This window comes from Macrotis lagotis, chromosome 3 (genome assembly GCF_037893015.1).
Source record: "Macrotis lagotis isolate mMagLag1 chromosome 3, bilby.v1.9.chrom.fasta, whole genome shotgun sequence".
NCBI lineage: Eukaryota > Metazoa > Chordata > Mammalia > Peramelemorphia > Peramelidae > Macrotis > Macrotis lagotis.
Window position 1 is genome coordinate 215,178,766 of NC_133660.1, and position 20,295 is coordinate 215,199,060.

At 39.8% G+C, this 20,295-nt stretch overlaps 1 protein-coding gene across 3 annotated transcripts in view; it reads left to right on the forward strand.

Annotated features, from left to right (window-relative positions):
• The first annotated feature begins 226 nt into the window (after window positions 1–226).
• The window catches only part of SORCS2 (sortilin related VPS10 domain containing receptor 2), a 1,216,578-nt gene continuing 1,196,509 nt past the window's right edge, over window positions 227–20,295 (forward strand). For 2 of the 3 annotated variants that reach the window (XM_074229834.1, XM_074229835.1), the window contains exon 1: window positions 227–889. In XM_074229834.1, coding sequence (XP_074085935.1) covers window positions 470–889 — 420 coding nt within the window. In that variant the 5' untranslated portion in view covers window positions 227–469. The remainder of the gene's footprint in view (window positions 890–20,295) is intronic. The other variant, XM_074229836.1, reaches the window with a different exon arrangement.

The following is a 20,295-nucleotide window of genomic DNA, read 5'->3' on the forward strand; positions in this document are numbered from 1 at the left end:
GTCTCATGAAAAGAGGCCTCGTGGTCAGTCCCCATTTTCACTTGCTGTGTGACCCTGAGTAAGTGGACCGGCCTCTCCGGACTCGGAGCTAATGCTGCTCGCCTCCCAGGACTCCGGATCCTTTTGTAAACTGGAAGGAAAGGTTTCCAGAAATGAGTTCGGCTTCTCCTGCTGACTGCCTTTTGGATGCTGGGAAGCCCAGGTCCCACTTGGTGAGGCCGGCAGATGGCGATGCGTCTCCTTGGCTCGGCCTGAAGCTCCCCAGCAAGTTGTGGCTCCTATGTAAATCCTCGCTTTGCTTCCAAACCCTCCTCCCTCCCTCCCCTCCTCCTCCCGTCTCCCTCTCGCGCTCTCTGGCTCTCCAGCTTTCTCTCCCTCCCTCCTTGCTTCCCTCCTGCCCTTCCTCCGAGGGCTGGGTATCTCTCCGGCATTCCCATCCAGCCTGGCACTATCGCATCAGGAGCAGAGCATGGCGCAAAGGGGGCCCCCCCAGTGGCGGACGCGGAGCCTCGGGGAGGGGAGAGCCCGGAGCCCCGGAGCGCAGCGGCGGTGGCCGCCGCCGCTGCTGCTGCTGCCGCTGCTCTTTGCCTCGGGGACGGCGCTGCGGTGTCCGGAGCCGGGGGGCGAGGGTCCCTGCTCGTGGGTGACCCGGGCTGCGGGGCGCGGGCTGGACCAGGCGCCCGGCGGCGGCTCGGCGGCGGGCGCGGAGCGGAGCGCACGCAGGATCGGGGAAGGAGGCGACCCGGCTGCTTGGAAGAGTCGCTCCCGGAGAGCGGCGGCCGGAGCATCCCCCAGGGCGCAGGTCTCCCTCATCAGCACCTCGTTCGTGCTCAAAGGGGACGCGACCCACAACCAGGCGATGGTGCACTGGACGGGCGAGAACAGCAGCGTAAGTGACCCGCCCGCCCCTTGCCCCCTCCCGGTCCGTCCTGGTCTCCTCCCTGAGCCAGCCGGCGCTGCCCCTTCTCTGGCTGCGGGGGGGGGGCAGGCGTGATGGAGAGTGGGGGACCGGTGCGCCCCGCTCACTCCCATATCCGCGCCATCCCCCTGTGATGCCCGTCGCTACTTTTCTGTTTAACGTTTCAGCTCTGAAAATTTTTAATAAATCTTGGGGCGGGGGGGTTGATGGGGAGACGCTTTCGGGGTGCCCCTGCCCGAGCAGGGAAAAACCTGCCGAGTTGGTCCAAGGAAGCGCAAGGGACCGCGAAGGGGGGACCCGTCACCCAACCTCCCAAGTCCGGCTGTTTGTGGTCAGGGCCCCGGCAGGGAGGCTGCGCCCCTTCTCGCTCCTCTGCGCACTTTCCCCAGAAGTTTGGAGAGTTGGGTGCTGGGCCCCATCCCCGCGGCGCGCTTCTCTTGGGGATCCCCTTCCGAAATGGAGCCGGGGCTCGGGGATTAGTACTTTGCCAGGTGGTGGTCCTCCAGTGTGGAGCAGGAAACTCGGCGGGGGGCGGGGGGGGCAGCGAAGGACGGGCGCTCAATGAATGGATCCCTTTTCAGGTGAATCAAGTTGCCAGCGCCTGCGTCCGAGAACTTAGAGGGAAGCTACGTCTCCGCGAACAGCTTCTTCCCCACATCTCAGCGAGTCTCGTATTAAATTGCGGAGTCTCCTCTCGATTCCCCTAAGCTATCCCCCATCTCCAGGGGTAGTTTTGCCCCCTTCTGTAGGGATGTTTCAGACCGATCCTTTTTCTTGGGCTGCTGGGCTTTGGGGACCTAATAGTAGTGGCACATTATTCTGGCGTTCCGGGCAGTCATTGGAGTTGGACTGAAAGGTGGCTGGAGGGCTCGATCAGAAGGCATTCTCCAGGGGAAGCCTTCAGGGACGACAGCTGACAATGGTCCCCGAGGATGACTTGCAGATATACTGGTTTTCACGGGGGAAAAGAGTTGGCACCGCCAGTGCGCCTTGTTTATCTGCTGGCTCACCCAGACTGTAAGCGCCTGGAAGATAGGCAAGCACGGATTTGGTTTGGGCTGGATAGGTAACCTCTTACCCTTATTGCACGTGACCCTCTCAAAACCAGAGCTGACCCACATCATAGGTAAACTTGTTTATTTGCAGTCTCTCTCTGGACTGTAAGCTCCTGGAAGGCAGGCAATAAAGGATTTGGTTTTTGTTTGTTTTGGGTGAAATTACCCACTGGGTAGGCAACCTCTTACCTTTATTGCATGTGACCCTCTCAAATCCAGAGCTTACCCATATCATAGCAACCCCACCTGTCTGTTCCCGGGATAGAAAGTCAGACCTGATACTGGATGGGAGACTGGCTGACAGCATCAGTTCTTTACTTTCTCATATTTCCTTTTTTTTTTTTGGAGGAGGGGAAGGGAAAGAAGATGGAAAGGGGAAATTGAAAAAGAAGGATGAGAGAAAGGAATTGAGAAAAGGAAATTGAATGAGTTGAGCTTAAATGACATGGAATCCCACTAGACTAGGGCAATCCTCCAGCTTCCCACTCCATCAGTTTGAGTGGTTAGGGGCTGCTAGTTTCAGTTCATTTGAGGAAGTATAAGGTAGGTAGAATTCTGGGGCATTGTGTGGCAGAGAGAAAGATCAGAAACATATTGCCAACAGAAATGACTAACTTACAGAGTTTAGGAATAGTAAGATTTCCTTTGTGGGCAGGTCAAATAAATACCCTCCTAAGTAGGTTCTTATGGAATCTTGGAGGCTCCTACCTACCTAGAATGAGTTTTTACCCTCTATGATCCTAAACTGGAACCTTTCGCTTAAATGTTGCCTTTTTCCCCCGAGAGAGGGAGTAGAACAGAGTGTTGTGTTGTCTACCAATCCTGAGTCAGAGGACTAATAACCAGGAGAGACTTGGGCAGTACATTGAGACTGGGGCTACCGTAGAGAGGTGGTGCTTTGGGGAAGAGTAGTGGAATAGGGAAAAGGAGATCTATCTTTTCTGCCCACTGGGAGGTGGAAGAGGAGAGCTGTAATGAAACGGAGGTGTGTATTGAATGAAGAATCTGAGAGTGTGACTCTTGCTGAGTGTTTCTGGTTTCAACACAGTTTCATTCTCTCCTGCCCTTCTCCAGACACAACATCTCTCAGGATCAGTAGAAAGGAAAGCAGAATGGCTTTTAGTAGTATGGATATCAGACTTGGAAAAACTGTCCATATTTTCTAACAAGGAAGACTATTTAGTTTTTAATGTTTTCTTTTTCCCAAACTCTATTTACTACAGCATATATGTAGAATTGTTTTCTTCCCTTCGTCTAGAGCTGGAATGAGACTTTTCTAGCTTACTTTAAGCAAAGTTTGAAATGTTCACTTTTTTTTTTTTTGAGTTAGTGTTCTCTGGAGCCTTTCTCTGCAAAATATTCAACCTGACTTATCACAAAATCAATCCTTAGGGCTAGGGAGAATGGGATTCTCCAGCATGAAAATTATGTGCATTCATAAAAAGGTCATGCTAAAAAGGGCCCCTCATAGAGACTTTTCCCCCTGTATGTTACACAGAACTTGCCTTCCCCTAGGCCCAACTCTGCTAGAAGTTATGACCTTCTAGAAGTCTACTCTTTGATTCATCCTTAGCACCCTCTCTTATTGCCTTAGACATGGTTTTGTTTTTAGTAGATACTTTATTTTTCTGCCTAGTCCACACTGGCAAGTTAGGGTTGGGGAAGATCCTGGAGCCAGGTTTTCTAAGTTTCCCAGGAAGGTAGCAAAAACATTGTCTGTTATAGATTTGGTCAAAAGAGGCTGAGAAGAACTAGATATGTAAGGCGTCATGTTTGACAAAGTAGAAAAAATTTGATGAAGAGAATAGATTTGGAAGTTAAGCATCTTAGAGGGGTTTAGCAGGAAAAAGCAATAATCACACAATTGAAGCTAAGTTCTAAGAAAAAGCCTTCTTTCCTCAAGCCTTTAGCATACTTATTAGTTTTAGTTTAGAATTCTTTGAAGCAGTTTTTGATAAGCATCGTGTCACTTCATCTATTTTACAGCCTTGTAAGGGTATGTAAATTCTTTGCCACTCAAATAATTCAAATTTTTAGTAATTCAAAAATTCAAATTTTTCTCTCTGATGTTTCAATATGGAAGTAAATCATCCTGTGTGAAATTAATGTTTAATCTAAACTCTTGTTCCTTGTTGGTGTCTCTAGGGTGGCTCATATACAGAGTGGGTTGGTCTTTTCCTCCCCACCCCCACCTCCCCTTTTTCTTTCTCTTCTCCTTTGTTGTCCTCTTAGTGAGAGAGGTGTTATTTGAAAGTGGGTAAATATTACATAGTGCTAGGCATTGTGTAATGTCTATATAACTGTGTAGGGAGTGGTATCATATTACTGATGAAAACAGGGGGAGAAAACCAAACAGAATGTTCTTGATCTCTTTGAGCTTTTATTATTTCTGGGAATTTGCCTTATATTAACTCTAGTTCAACTGAGAACCCAGCCTTTCACTGGGATTCAAATGTGAATGCACCAATTAATTTGAACTAGAAGCTCCTGAAATCATGCAGAACTTACTTTAACATATGAGGCTATTTTTCAATAGGATCAACATCCTTTTCTGGAGGAGAGGATAGCTGAAGGACTGGTATCTGAGAAGGCTATTGAAGACACAGCAGTTCCTAGTGGATTGGTCTTTCAGATTAGCTTGGGGACTTGTGTAACTAAATATTTCTGCATATTTTGATGCTGGAACCCAATACCCAATGTCTGGAGACTTATGAAGTGGATGAAAGGGTCAGACTTGGCTGATGTTGATTTTTCTTTTCAGAGACTTATCAATTATGAGTCATTGATTACTTTGGGTTTTATTTATTTAGGGTTTTGCTTTAGGGCAATGCTTGGGTGTCTGCCTTTGCATGTACATATTTTTTTTTTTTTTTTTTGCAAAGGTGAGGTTTACTTTATTTCCATTAAGAGAGCTGTATAAAACAAAGTTAGCTAACATTCACTTCTGAACATTCAAAAACCATAATAGCTTTCCTGTAAAATGTTTCAAGTCCTTAACTGGACACATTGAAGTAAATTCTAGTGATAAAGTTAATTTGCAACTTTTTGGTAAATGATCACTCTCTAGTTATTTTTTTGGGTTTTTTGTGTGTGTGTGTGTGTATCCACATGAAGATAAGAATGCCATCTGCCTCATTGCATGTGGCCCTTGGAGTGAGTAGCTGTTGTAAAGTTAGGGATTCTGAAGAATATGCTTTTGAGTGTGTGTCCTTCCCAACAAGGAACTTCATTTATCATTTGTTACTCTGCCTGGAGATGATAAATAAGAAAAGATGAAAGGGGTATGTGTGGGGGAATGGTCATTTGCCATGGATATTGCCCAGATCAAGGGTTGCTCTCCTCTGTATATCGCAGAAGAAGACCACTACGATGAATTGAGAGAAATAGAAAGGCCAAGATGTGACAATGATTATGTCAGAGTGCCTCTTCATAGTTTATTATCAGAAAGGAGCAGCTGGCAATGAGATCCCGTTGAGGCATCTTGTCAGGGCAGTGACAAAGAATGATGAGAAAGAGTTGTGCATAAGAATGTATGCACACACATCTCAGTGTCCCAGGATACAGGGAGTATCCAGTTGGAAACTGGCCTTGCTATAATCTGGCAATTTCTAGGAAAGTTTCTGAGGATAAATATGCAATGTTGTTATATTTAATAAATAAATTAATTAATAAAATTAATTACATGTATGGGTATATTTCCCATGAACCAAGGTTGTGTTTATATAGTGAGTTTCTGAATTCTTGAAACATATAGGAAACAATAGATAGAGTTGTGGCATTTGCAACTATAATTGCTTGTAGTTTTATTTTTGGGAAACAATGTTAGTATGGAGAGACTCCAGGACTTTTATTTAATTAAGAAGACTTACAAATTTAACTTTCATTAAACAAAAATAAGTCAGCCAAAGCATGAACAAGGGTGTTATTAAACTATTGGAACACATCCAGAATAGGGTAACCAAGATGATCAGAGGAGTAGAGGTCATTTGATAAAAAAGATAGTTTGAAGGTTCTGGGGATGTTGAGTTTGGAAAAAAAGATTTGGGGTAATTATTATTTAACATTTATTTGGCACCAGGGAAAATGATGAGGAAACAAAAAATAGGCAAAACCAGTCCTATTCTCAAGGAGCTCACAGTCTGATGAGAAAGACACCATGAAGATTTGGATGTGATAAATTTGAGGTACTCTTAGAGAGAAGGAACTAAGATTAAAGAGAACTGGGTAAGGCTACTTTTCAAAAAAAAGGGATGGTGGAATATTATTATTGTCTTTAAGTATTTGAAGAACTCTCCTATAAACAGGAAACTTGACTTTTTCCACTTAATTCTAGAAGGAAGAGTTAGCGGCGGTAAGTAGAAATTTCAGAGGGATATATTATAGTTTGACAAAAGAAGAAAATTCCTAAAAATTAGAGCTATCCAAAAGTGGAATGGGCTGCCTTAGGAGTTGATGGGTTCCTCATAATTGGAACCTTTATATGCAGGTGGCTAGATGATCCCAGATATTCTCTGAGATTTCCTCCTTCTCCAGGATTCTGTGATGGTTGACTCCTCAGATCTCAGCTCATTTGAGAGGTGTGTTGCCTACCCTCTTCTGGCTTTTGCAGCTCCTGGGGTGGGGGGAAAGGAGGCAAAAGGAATGCCCCCTTTTTTTTCTCTCCTAGTGGGACAGTTTTGTCCAGATAGTTGACCTGAGGTACAATTTTAATGGATCCTATACATTTGGATAGGTTAGAAGGTAAAATTTGAATTTCTGGTGCAAAAGAGGTAGAAAGATTCATATCAAAACTTCAGTGCCAGGTAGTTCTGCTGAAGAAATACTCTGAGTTTTTCTATTGACCTTTTTACAACCAGATTTTAGCTGTGCTTATCTAAATTCATGGATCACCTCTCTTCTACCTCTGGGGATGAAATAATTACTTAATCCATCTACTTATTCATTCATCCAACAAAGATTTATTTAAATAAAGACTTTGTGAGTTGATTGTGTCCAAAAAAATTCATTGCCTTATGGCTGATCTACTGAGACACTTATTCCAATTTAGACAGCAACAACTTCCCCTATGACCAGGATTATATACAAAGTCTTTGCATCATTGTGGGATCTCAAACTCTGAGAAACTAGAAACAACTTTGTTCTATCGTGACATGGGAGAAGAGAACTTGGATGAAGACTGTGCCGCCTGTTGGTTAAACATATACTGTGAGTGTAGCATCAGAGGCTTGGGGTTCAGAAGTCAGCTTTGATGTTTTTTTGGTGAACAATCAATCAACAAACTTTTATTAAGAGCCGTTGCGGTATCAGACACTTCTGGATGTTTGGAATACCCATATGAGAATCACACAGTTTACTGTGCTCAAAGCAGCTTCCATTCTCTTAGGGGGGATACGATATGCTCAAAGGTGTGTAAAAGCAAAATGTCTATAAGAAAATGAGAAATAATTGAGGAAGGGGCATTTAACAAAGAAATCCAGAAAGGAGCTTGCAATGCCAGAGAAGGGTAGGCAGTTTTTTTACTTGGAAGAGAATTGAGAAACACTTGAGATTCTTGACCAGGACAATGGCATGGTCAGAGAATCACATTAAGGATTATGAGATTGAGCAGCAGCCCTGTAGTTAGGAGGACCTGAGTTCCAATGCAGCCTCAGATATTTAATACATATTTAGCTGTGTGATCTTGGACAAGTCACTTAACCCCATTGCCTTGCAAAAAAATTAAGGATCATGTAATCATCGATTTAAAACTTCAAAGGAATCTCTTTATTTTACCAATGAAGAAACTAGTCCCAGGGAAGTTAGGTAATCTAGGAAAGAGATTCAAATTCAGGTTTTCCTGGAATGCCAATCTGACATTTGGGTGACTGGAAAGCTGTGTGACAATTCAGGGACTTTGATTAGGAGGCTCTTGAAATAATCTAGGCAAGAGCCAATCAGGACTTAAATTAGGATGGTCAGGGTACAAGTATAATCAAGGGGGTGAATGTGGGAGATGTGAAGTAAGATGTCACATTTTTTTGGAGGGGGGAGTTAAGGAGAATGGAGATCTAAGGATTACTAAATTGAGAACCTCATTGATTTGAAAATAGTGACTCTTTTGTTGTAGCTTTATTTTTTGCAAGGCAATAGGGTTAAGTGGCTTGCCCAAGTCCACACAGCTAGGTAATTATTAAGTGTCTGAGTCCGGATTTGAACTCAGGTACTCCTGACTCCAGGGCCGGTGCTCTATCCACTGTACCACCTAGCCTTCCCAATAGTGACTCCTTTGAAAGAAATAGGTTGATTATGGAGAGAGATGGGTTTAGAAAGAAAACAAATTTTTTAACTTGGATGGTTGAGTTTAAAATTCCCCTGGGACATTTAGGTGGAGATAACAGAAGACAGTTAAAGATGTGAGACTGGAGAGACAGACAGACAGACACACATAGACAGAAAGGTTAGATGACTAGATTAAGAATGAACTGCATAGAGATGATAGACAAACCTATGGGAGCTAATACTACTTACTGGGGCAGAGACCTGGGGTACAGTCATGCATGGGGGGTAGGATATGGATTCCAGTCTCTATGTCACATTTCTGGGGGACAAGGAAGCTAAACTATTGTCTGTCTCATCCATATAACATCCAAATTTGTGGGTCTATCAAGTAATTTATAAGGAAAAGACAAAGTGCTGTTCTAAAGGATGTTGATATATCTCTGGCACTCATCAGTGGTACCTCTTCTGCCCATCCTTGGAACCTGTATCAGTGATGTCTGGTATATGTGGTTAAAAGACCAACAAATGAAGAAGTATTTCTTGAGGACCTACCTATGGTATTGAAATGAAAAAAAATTTGGGGAGTATACATAAATCCAGAACTTTTAATAAAACAATTACATACCTTTCGAATCCACTCTGGAATTTATAATAATTTAATTTAGAATTGTATGAAGTTTCCTAAGAGTCATTTAAAGAAGTCATAAATTTGCTTCCTTTTTTTGCTTGATTTAGAATTCTTTCAAATACTTCCATAACACTTCCTCTGCTTTATCTTTTTTTAGTTCATACCTTATTTGTCATAAAGAGTGTGATAGGATAATTTCTTCCTTGATTTTTGTTAATAATTTATGTAGATTATTTTTGTCATATACTTCTTTTAAGAACTGTTTCTTTTTCAGAAATGAAGATAGGTTGGAAGATTAGTGTCTCACGTCAGATGAGGAGTAATCTGAGGAGTAAACTCAGTCACCACTGTTAAGCTTGGCACCTCTAGATTAGATTTGAAATGTTTCACTGTAACTTAAGTCTCCAGCTCCGATTATGTACTGTATGTGGGTGATGGGACAGTGTTGGCTTACCATGATCTTCATCAACTCTCTATGAACAATCCCTATTTACCACAACGATATAAGGGGAGAATGATGAATGAACCTAGGCAAGGTGGGATCATAGAGATGCCTTCTAGGCTCAGTTTACCGCTGTGTGGTCCTCGGCTCACATTCTCACCACTACCGTTTTATATAGTTGGTTTCATCTGATATATGAACCATATTCCTACTCTCTGGCTGCCCCAATACCCAAGCAGAAGTCCCTATGCCATAAGCTGATAACAACAACTAATAATAATAATAACTATCATATATCATCTGGAGATTTGCAAAGCACTTTGCATATTTAAATCATTCAATTCCCACAACAAACCTGGGAGACAGGTGCTGTTTATTACCCTCATTTTAGAGACGAGGTGAATGAGACAGAGAGATTATTTACCCAAAGTCATATAGCTGGTGGTAACTGTGGTGGGAAAGATCACCAAGTTAGGTCCTCTATCTATTGTGTCATCTAGCTGTCTCAAGCCATCATTTGATCTGATTATTCACTGTATGCTTCCCTCATCCCCACTTTCTGTGAGAAAGTCCTGGGTGAATTTGCTACAGGACTCTTTCTACATTGTCCACAGCAACACTGATACCCTCTTCTTCCTTCAGGAAACTGAAAGCCCATACTCTTCCTACAGTATTGATGATCACTTTGCGTGCGTTTTTTTTTTTTTTTCAGTCCAAAAGTAACTATGGTGAATTTGTAATCCTTCTCGTTTAGTGGCCAGGTTCCCTTTCTTTTTCTTCAGGCTCTAAAGAATGAATTTTGTATAGATTCTACAACTAGTCAACTTCATTTCAGCCTCTCCTCATGCTGGAGCTTTTGGATGGAGGCCTATAGGGAAATGTAGGATAGACCTGTGGGGGCCAACATTTTTGCATGCTGATGATTTGGTAAGGCAGGCAGTTTCTATAGCCATGATGATTGGCCAACTCCCTCCCATTATTTTGGGAAGGGAAAGAGCCAGGGAACAAAAAAGGCCTCTGAAATCATGAAAATGAGCCATTTCTATTCCCAGGCATATTTTGAATAATGAAAAGCTGTGTTCTGGGTCTGCTTCACATCCTATATAGTGCTGTGGGAATCCCTTGATGGCATTGCAACCGGATGTGAGCCTAACTAGCCTGGTTAAACCAAGCTTGGAGTAATTGTGTCCTGAGAGAACTCCAGAGAGACCTTTGGCAAGTGAAGATGTAGGACCATCTGACCACCAATACCGCACACCACTCTCACTTACTGACTGACTTTGTTACAGGTTTCAACAAGTGGGAAAGAATTCTCTGACCTATCTATAGAAGATTGTAAAATGAAGCCTTACGCAATTTGTTTTTAGACTTAACATGAACTATTGATTGATATGCAGTCAACTGTTAGAGGCAAGGATGGTTTTCTCTTTATGGTCTAATATTTTAGGATGCAGCAGAGAATGCAAATTGGGCAAATAATCTTATTCCCCTTTCAGTTTGGTTTGCATCTTTGAAAGATAAATAGTAAATTTTATTTCAGTTTTTTGGGACTGTTGCTAGAAAGTCTTAAAAATAAATGCCAACCATATCCTGACATTCTCTGGAAGCCAAAAAGTTTGGTGTATTTTTTTCTTCTTCTTTGTCTAAGATTCAGTTGACTTTGTTTGTACAGAAAATCGCAATCATTTAATTAGTTTCTTCTCACCCCAGTCTTAAGAACTTTAAATAACCCTATTCTTCTTCCTTAGTAATTTTCTTGCTGATAATTTCCTGTAATGTTGAACTTGTCTTGACTCTTAAGGCAAGCATATCTTTTTCCCATCAATGTGTTCAGAATAATTCTAATTCTGTTCATGTGTATGCATATGCATACAGGCATGTGCCTATGTACGAATATGGGTTTGTTAGCAGAAAGAAGGAGAGAACCTTCCAGATCCAAGAAGACTAGCCGGAGATAGGGTTTGTTTGTTCTGCTGACTTGATGCTCTAAAGACTCTGGTCTCAGAGGCTTTTCTTAAACAGTCTTGCATCATTGCTTTAAATATAAGATATCTGTTAATAACAGATAATAGGATCAGTTAGAATTGCTATAGGGGGAAGCGAATGCTTATCACAGGGGACTAGAGAGGAATAAAGTGGCTTGAGCATCGGATTTGGGAGTCGGGAAGACTTGGTCTTTAGAAACCACCTTTAGAACTTGATGGGGGTTTGTATGATTTAGGTATATTGTAGAATCTTTCTGAATCTGATAAATGGGTATCAAAATAGCAGCTCTCCCATTGGGTTATTTCAGGGTCAAATGAGGTAAGGTATTTGTACATTGAGTATTGTGCAAATGTTTGAGAACAAGGCAAATGTCAGCCTTTAGGACTAGTAGGATTTATAAGTCCTCTGTCCTCACATTTCATGGAGAAAGATAGAATGGGGGGACTGTTGTAGAAGCAGGGAAGACAATTGCCAAAATAATTTGTTTCCTATTGTTATCTATTGTTGTTGAACTATTTATAATTCTTGTGCTGCCTCAGACACATTTTAGCTTTGTGACCCCTGGGCAAGTTGTCCTTAACTTCTGTGACTGCCTTAGTTTCCTTATTGTAATATGTGGATAATAGTAGCACTTCTCCCTCCAGAGTTATTGTGAGGATTAAATGAATATTTGTAAATTGTTTATCCCCATTTCTGGCACATAGTAGGAACTCTATTTTCCCATCTAGCTGCCTAGGTGAATACAAACTCTTGACAGATAAGGATGGTATCTTATTCATCTCTATAATCCCAAATGATTAGTCTTATACTGAATTACTTAGATTCTTAATAAATATTTGATGATAAGAGGGGATGCAGGAACAGGCCACTGTAAAATCATGAAACATCTTTGCATCTGTGCTTGTCTCTTATTGATGAGGAAACTGATGCCTTAGAGTCAGGAAGACCCTGTCTTACCTCTGACATATACTGAATGTAGGACCTCGGACAATTCTCTTAATGTTTCAATGCTCTAGGCAATGTTTTTTTTTTTTTTTTTTTTTTTTACAAGGCAAATGGGTTAAGTGGCTTGCCCAAGGCCACACAGCTATGTAATTATTAAGTGTCTGAGACCGGATTTGAACCCAGGTACTCCTGACTCCAGGGCCGGTGCTTCATTTACTGCGCCACCTAGCCACCCCTCTAGGCACTGTTTTAAGATTGTAAATGGTACATTAGTATTGCATTGATAGAGATATTTTCCTCATATGGAATGTCCCATACTTACAAAGTCACAGGTGTGGTTTCTATCCCTCTCAACATGTTACAAATATATCAGTATTAACGCACAATGGAGATACAACTCAAGTGTGATGGGAAGTTAAAGAAAACTTTTTGGAGAAAGTGCCATTGATTGGGTTGTGTAGTGTCAACAAATGGAAAGTAGAGAAAAGGAGACATTTTAGGTTTAAAGTGAAGCATGGATAGATATGAAAACATGACAAGAGGTCTACTACAAATAGAAGGATGAAGATAATATTGGTAAGATAGATTATATTAGAATGGCCTTGAATGCCAGGTCCTGGGAGGAGAACTAAAGAGCTCCTGGGAATTAGTATCTTGGGGAGTTTGGGGTCACTGATGTCAAGAGTATGTCACACTCAGAGGGCTGAACATAGTTTTACTTTCTTTCTTTCTTTCTTTCTTTCTTTCTTTCTTTCTTTCTTTCTTTCTTTCTTTCTTTCTTTCTTTCTTTCTTTCTTTTCTTTTCTTTTCTTTCTTTCACATAGCTAGTAAGTGTCAAATGTCTGAAGTCAAATTTGAACTCAGGTCCTCCTGATTCCAGGGCCATTGTGCCACTTAGCTGCCTCCTTTGGTTAGAAATATAGTCTAGAATGAACTTAACTATAAATATTTGAAAGTCAGAAATAACCTAATTAATTGTTGCTGTTATTCTTTGTCCTTCATTCTCAAAGGCCTTGACATCAGAGAAGTGACAAGGAAGTGAATTAGATTTGAGTGAGTTGGGGCTGTACTAAATCACAGTTTCACTTTCTTCTTCAGTCATCTGGGTCCAGTGGCCAGATATGAATCAGGATGAATGGAGATGGCTCTGGATATGAGGCAGTCAGGGTTAAGTGACTTGCCCAAGGTCACACAGCTCAGCCTTATTAATTAGTTGCTTAGTCCATAATAAAAATGAATGCTATTCATGGTAGAACTTTTAAACTAACCTATATTTTTTTCTTAATGTTAATATTTTTCTTGCTTTCTCAGTATCTGAGCACTTTTCCTATTGATTATCTCATCGACTATTTAAGTAATTCAATTTCCACTCACTAAAAATAAAACACTCAATGAAAATCTTACATTTGTCTTAATTTATTCACATCATTATAGTCTGACCCAACACATCTGTTTTTTAATTTGCAGCTTTAGTATGGCTGATTGTGAAGTATATGTTTTTAAATGACTAGTTTAGACCTGAGAGTCGGGACAACTTGGGTTCAAATCCTACCATTGAGACTTAGAAACTGTGACCATGGGTAAATCCATCTTCTGTTCCAGTCTTTGTTTTTCTTAAGATGAAGAAACTGAAGTCTTTAGTGTTCTTATTTATTTTTAGTTGATTTCAATAAAGATAATTCTCTATCTTGTGAATAGCTTGCTTGGAAATAAAATGTTTCATTTTCTTACTTCCTATAAGACAGTTAACAAACATTTATTAAATGACTACTCTATCTGACACTGTTAGATGTTGATACAAATATAAGACTTTTATTTTCTTCAGGAAGCTTAGAGTCTCCTATATAGATTCTTTATTACCTTGAAATCTGGATTAATTTTTGCTTTGGATTAAATAGATGACATCAGTGTTTAGATGGACTTTAGAGTTGTTTATATAGAGTTGATAGCCTTTCTAATTGGCTCCAAAAATCTTCCTTTGGGAGCATTCTTTTAAAAAGTTTTATTTATTTTTGTTAAATACTTCCCAATTATATGTAAAAAAATTCAATTTTCATTTTTTAAAATTTTGAGTCTAAAATTCTCTCCTCCCCCCCCCCTGCCCAACTAGCCCCTTTCTTGAAAAGGAAATTGGATTATATAAGTGAAATCATGCAAAACACATTCCCTTATTAGGCATATTGCAAAGGAAAAAAACAGAAAACCCCTCAAGCAAAATAAAAATTTAAAAAAGTATGCTTGAATTTGTATTAAGAGTTCATCAGTTCTCTCTGAAGTAGATAGTATTTTTAGTAATAGGACCTTTGAAATTGCCTTGATCAATGTTTTGATAACAGTTAATCATTCTTATAATATTGCTGTTACTATGATCTCTTGGTTCTGCTCTCTTTATTTTGCTTCAGTTCATATAAATCTTCCTAGGTTATTTTGAAACTATCCTACTTTTAATTTCTTATAGCGCAATAATATTCCACTTTAATAATATATCACACTTCTTCAACCATTCCCCAGTTGATGGATATCCCCTCAACTTCTAATTCTTTAAACTACCACAAAATAACTGCTATCAATATTTTTGCACAAATGGGAACTTTCTCCTTTTTTTTTTAGTCTTTTTAATATTTTTTTTAGATTTTTCAAGGCAATGGGGTTAAGTGGCTTGCCCAAGGCCACATGGCTAGGTAATAGTCTTTTTAATATTTTTAAAGTAGTATTTCTGAGTCAAAAGGTATGCCTGGTCCTTTGGACATAATTCCAAATTGTTTTACAGAATGGTTGGCCCAATTCACAACTCCACCAACAGTGTATCAGTGTCTCAATTTTTTCCACATCTTTAGAGGTTCTTCTTCTTCTTCTTCTTCTTTTTTAGGTTTTTTTGCAAGGCAAATGGGTTTAAGTGGCTTGCCCAAGGCCACACAGCTAGGTAATTATTAAGTGTCTGAGGGTGGATTTGAACTCAGGTGCTCCTGAATCCAGGGCCAGTATTCTATCTACTGTGCCACCTAGCTGCCACCTAGCCACCCCTTTTAGAGCTTATTCTTAAAGAGTACTGATGGGATTAGTCTGCTGGCCATTAGAGGTAGTATAGCAAAGGTGCTAAAGTACTGAACTTGGAAGCAGTTCTAGGTTCAAATGTTATCCCAGATACTATAATGAGCACCCATTTCCTCATTGGTAAAATGAGGATAACAACAACAACAATAATAATTTTAGATGATTGCGAAGATCAACCTAAATAAAGTATGCAAAGTTCTTTGTAAAATTAAAGTGCCATAAAAATACATTCTCTATCCCAAAGAGATAAGAGATTTAAAAAGGATCAATTTGTACAAAAATTATTTATAGCAGCTATATTTTTGTTGCGGCAAAGAATGATTACTGATTTCAGAAAAATCTAAAAAGATATTTGCAAAACAGATGCAAAATGAAATGAGCAAAACCAGGAGAACATTGTATGGGGTATCAACAATATTGTAAAGTGATTAACTATTAATAATTTTGCTATTGTCAACATTGCAATGATCCATCACAATTTGAAAAGATTCATGATTTAAAAAAAACCCCACTATCTTTAGAGAAAGAACCAATGAGATATGAGTACAGATCAAAGCTATTTTTCACTTTTTTCTGAGTTTTTTCCCTTCAAGTTTTTGTCTTCTTTCACAATTTGACTACTATGCTAGTATGTTTTGGATGATTGAATATGTGCAACCTATAACAAAATGTTTGCCATCTCAGGAAGGGGATAGGTGATGGAGAGAGAAATTTAGAGTTCACATTAAAACAAAATAAAAAAACCCGAATGTTAAAAATTGTCTTTTTGTAATGGGGGGCATAAATATTATTGATTAAAATTAAATAAATAACAAGATAAATACCAGAAAAATGCCAAACACAATTATCTTATTTTGCTTGGATATTTCCAAAGTAAGAACTCTTGAAAAACCAGTCCATTCCACTATTAGGTAGCTCTAATTAATAGGAAGTCTTTACCCATATTAAACCAACATCTTTCTTTGTAATGTCTACCCAGTAGTGCTAATTGCAGCTCCCCTAAATCTTCTTTAGGGCAAAGACCTCTATTTATCTCATCTAATCTTTAAAAGAGATGGTTTCCAGACTCTTCACTTTCTTGATCATCCTTATCTAGATGTGGTCCAGTTTACCAGTGACTTTAGTGCCTATAACTTAACCCAATATTCCATATGGGAAAGGTCCCAGGATCGAGGTCTATATTGAATGTTTTTCAGAATAAATGAATGAAAGAACATTTTTTTAGGTTTTTGTAAGGCAAATGGGGTTAAGTGGCTTGCCCAAGGCCATATAGCTAGGTAATTATTGTCTGAAGTAAGATTTGAACTCAGGTACTCTGACTCCAGGGCTTGTGATTTATCCACTGTGCCATCTAGCCCCAAAAGAACATTTCTTAAGGACCTATTATGTATCAAGCATTGTTCTAAATCCTAGGATTTAGATACAAAATTTAGATTATATATATATATATATTTTTTTTTTCTTTTTTTTCTTTTAGGATTTTTGCAAGGCAATGGGGTTAAGTGGCTTGCTCAAGGCCACACAGCTAGGTAATTATTAAGTGTCTGAGATCAGATTTGAACTCAGGTACTCCTGACTCCAGGGCCGGTGCTCTATCCACTGCGCCACCTAGCTGCCCCCTATTAGATGTATTCTAATGAAGGAAAATACTACATACTAGGGGTGATGATTTCAGGTAAAAGCCAATTTGATCTATAGATCAGGCAACAAATTCTTTATAGACATGATGATATAAAATAGCATTCATTTGCAACCCAAAGCAAGGGTCAACCTGGTGGACCTGCAGGGCTAAGGGCAAGATTGTCAAAAGGGATGGCCAGGTACATGTGAAGTATGGCCTAGAGCTTTCCAGATATAGCAGATTAGCTGAATTTACACAAAGCAGCCTAAATCTAGAGTAGGAATTCCAGCAGTGTTTCTATTGTATCCCTTTAATAGAAAACAATATCTCTTTCAAACCATAGTTCTTTCACATGACAATCAAACATTGTCTGGTAAAGAAATAAAGCATTCAATCATGGATCACCTAAATATTGGGCTCCAGGAATTTATGCTTGCATGGAAATTTCTATACCCTTCTAAACCCTTCTATACCTTCACTAGACCAATACACTAATGATGGGACTAGAAACCTCTCTAAGATAGGGAATAATTAATGGCATAGGAATGGAAATCTTTTAAAACTCCCTGTTACAAATGAGGAAATTGAGTCTTAAAAAGAACAAGAGATATGCATAGAGTTACATAAGGGGCAAAAAGTTGAGACTTAGTAAGAGGGATTTGAACTCTTAATTTTTCAAGGTCAATCCTATGGCATCACATACCAAAGATCCCTTGACTACTGGATTTCTAAATCAATAGTATTCTCTTTGAAGAGACAGGATTCTTTCAACTTTTAAATAGCTTTAGTGTGCTAACTGATTAATCCCTATCAAGATAGGAGATGGATCCTTAGCCCCTTTATGCAGAGAAAGCTGTCAGGGAGACTCTTGAGTTGTCATTTGGTGTCAAAGGCAGAGGCAGAACAGGTTTACTTCTGAGAGCACCTTTTACATACAACAAACCTTTTCTTGCCCATAACCCCTTACTTAGGGTCTCTGCAAGCCAGATGGTGTGGATCTTCAGGGAGCCATGGGTTACAAAGGGGCAGCTAGGTGGTACAATGGATTGAGTGCTGGCCTCAGAGTCAGGAGGACTGAAGCTCGAATACAACCTCAGACACTTGATATTTGCTAGCTGTGTAACCTTGGGCAAGTCACTTGACCATGATTGCCTCATATCTAGGGTCATCTCCACTCTTCCTGATTCATATCTGGCCACTGGACCGAGTTGGCTCTGGAGGAGAAAATGAGGCTGGTGCCTTAGCACAGCTCCCCTCACTTAAATACAGTTTACATGCTTGTCATATCATCACCTCCCTGATGCTGTGGTCTTCTTTGAAAATGAAGGACAAACATTATGGTTCATAAAGAAGAAAGAAAATAAATCCCTGAAATGAAATGATTACAAAAAGTAGCACCTTTCTTTCAAGTTTTCTAGCTTCAAACTCTCAGGGAGTCATTTTTTTTTTCCTCAGCTTTTCTAACAAGAAAAAAAAGATCACATCTGGGCTTGGTTTAAATAATGAAAAACCTTCCTAGACATGGGATTGAAGAGAAAGGAAAGCTTGGGCAAATGTGACTTGGAAATGGAGGTGACTTTCTTAACCTTTACCAGCAAGCATCATTCTGTATGACATTCTAATTCTCAGGTTAAATGGAATCAATATATAATCCTAGGAAGGAGAAACAGCATCTTTGGTATTTTCTGAGATTAGTAATTTACCATTATGCTTTCAGGTTGATGTTTCAGTGGAGGAAGAATTGACCATTATAACCTGATATTGTAAATCAACTCCAAAGCATAAAGAAAAATGTAGGGTTCTGTTTCATCCCCTCTGTCCCCAAGAAGATGACAAATTGTAATCAGAATTTGTACTCTTGCGTTTAATAAATTTTAAGTAGTTGCTATTTGCATGTACTATCCCCTCCTATTCATATCCAAACTCCTTTCTCTCCCCCTCCCTTGATTTCCTGAGTACTGTAGTTTGTTGTAAAAATAACATTTCATACAACATTCTACATCTCTTTAATTGAATTTTATTTGAAGTGCTCCTTTGTACATCTGGTGTTTTACAAGTTCTCTGATCTGAATTACTGTCTGGAATGTTCACCTCCAAGAGCAAATAGGAATTTTGTCCAATCTTGATGGAGGCTGTGTATCTTAGGGTTCAGGCAGAGAGGTGATACTGAAACCTGAGACCACAGAAACCTTTGAAGTTTGCCTAGCTGCTTGTGAGGTGGGGCATGAAGATTCTACCTCCCTTAAGTAGTAACCAGTTGCGTTCTCTGGTTAGCATGGGGGCCAGAGTACAAGGGGAAAAATGATATTTTACATTTATGTAATATTTTTAAGATTTGCAAGATATTTTATGTAGATTATCAGAGCTGATTCTCACAACAAACCTATAAACTTGTTTCTATTGATACTACTATTCCCATGTAAAAGATGAAGCTCTGAGTGACTGTGACTTATCCCTGGTTATATGACCAACATTAGATTGAGTCAAGACTTCAATCCAGATTTCTCCCGACTCCAAATCCAGTATTTTACTATACCATAGTGCCCTCCAGTCTCAAAAATTGGGTTCAAATCTTAGCTTGACTACTTATTACTTATTTTTACTACTTACTACTTATTACTTATTATTGACTTTGGCCAAGTTATTTCCTCTTTATTTTTTTTATTTTTTTGCAAGGCAAACATGGTTAAGTGGCTTGCCCAAGGCCACACAGCTAGGTAATTATTAAGTGTCTGAGACCAGATTTGAACCCAAGTACTCCTGACTCCAAGGCCGGTGCTTTATCTGCTACGCCACCTAGCCGCCCCTCCTTTTTATTTTTAAAGAGGAAATTTTAGCCTTATATTTACTTGAAGTGATGAGGGTATATGACTTTTAAAGTGTCTTCCAGCTCTCACTCCTATGATCTTATAATCTTATTCAGAATTCCTTGCTACCATTCCCTTATCATGCTTAAAACTTATATGCCTTTGTCTTTAGTAAACAGATGTATGAACTGGTTGAAGGAGTAATCTTAGAAATTGGGTCAGCTGTCCCACACCCTTACTGGGCGTGATTGTTTTCCCCTTGCTCATTAAAGGAACAAAAAACAGAACAGGTAGGTGAGGTTCATGTCATGGAAATCATAGGTTATCAGAGAAAGAAAGACTCTTGGAAGTAAGATCAAGTGCAGTCCCCAGGGTCAGAAGACTGAAGTGACATACTCAGAATGAACCAGCAGACATAGGGCCAGATCCTAATTTTCTAGGTTTCCAGCATAGCACCTGAAGGAGATCAAAAAGCTTATAATGATGAATTTCATTCAATTGGTCAAATTTTGATGAAGCTTATACTATGCGTAGGGGCTAGGTAGAACTAGAAGGAATCTTAGGACATTGTTAACAACAT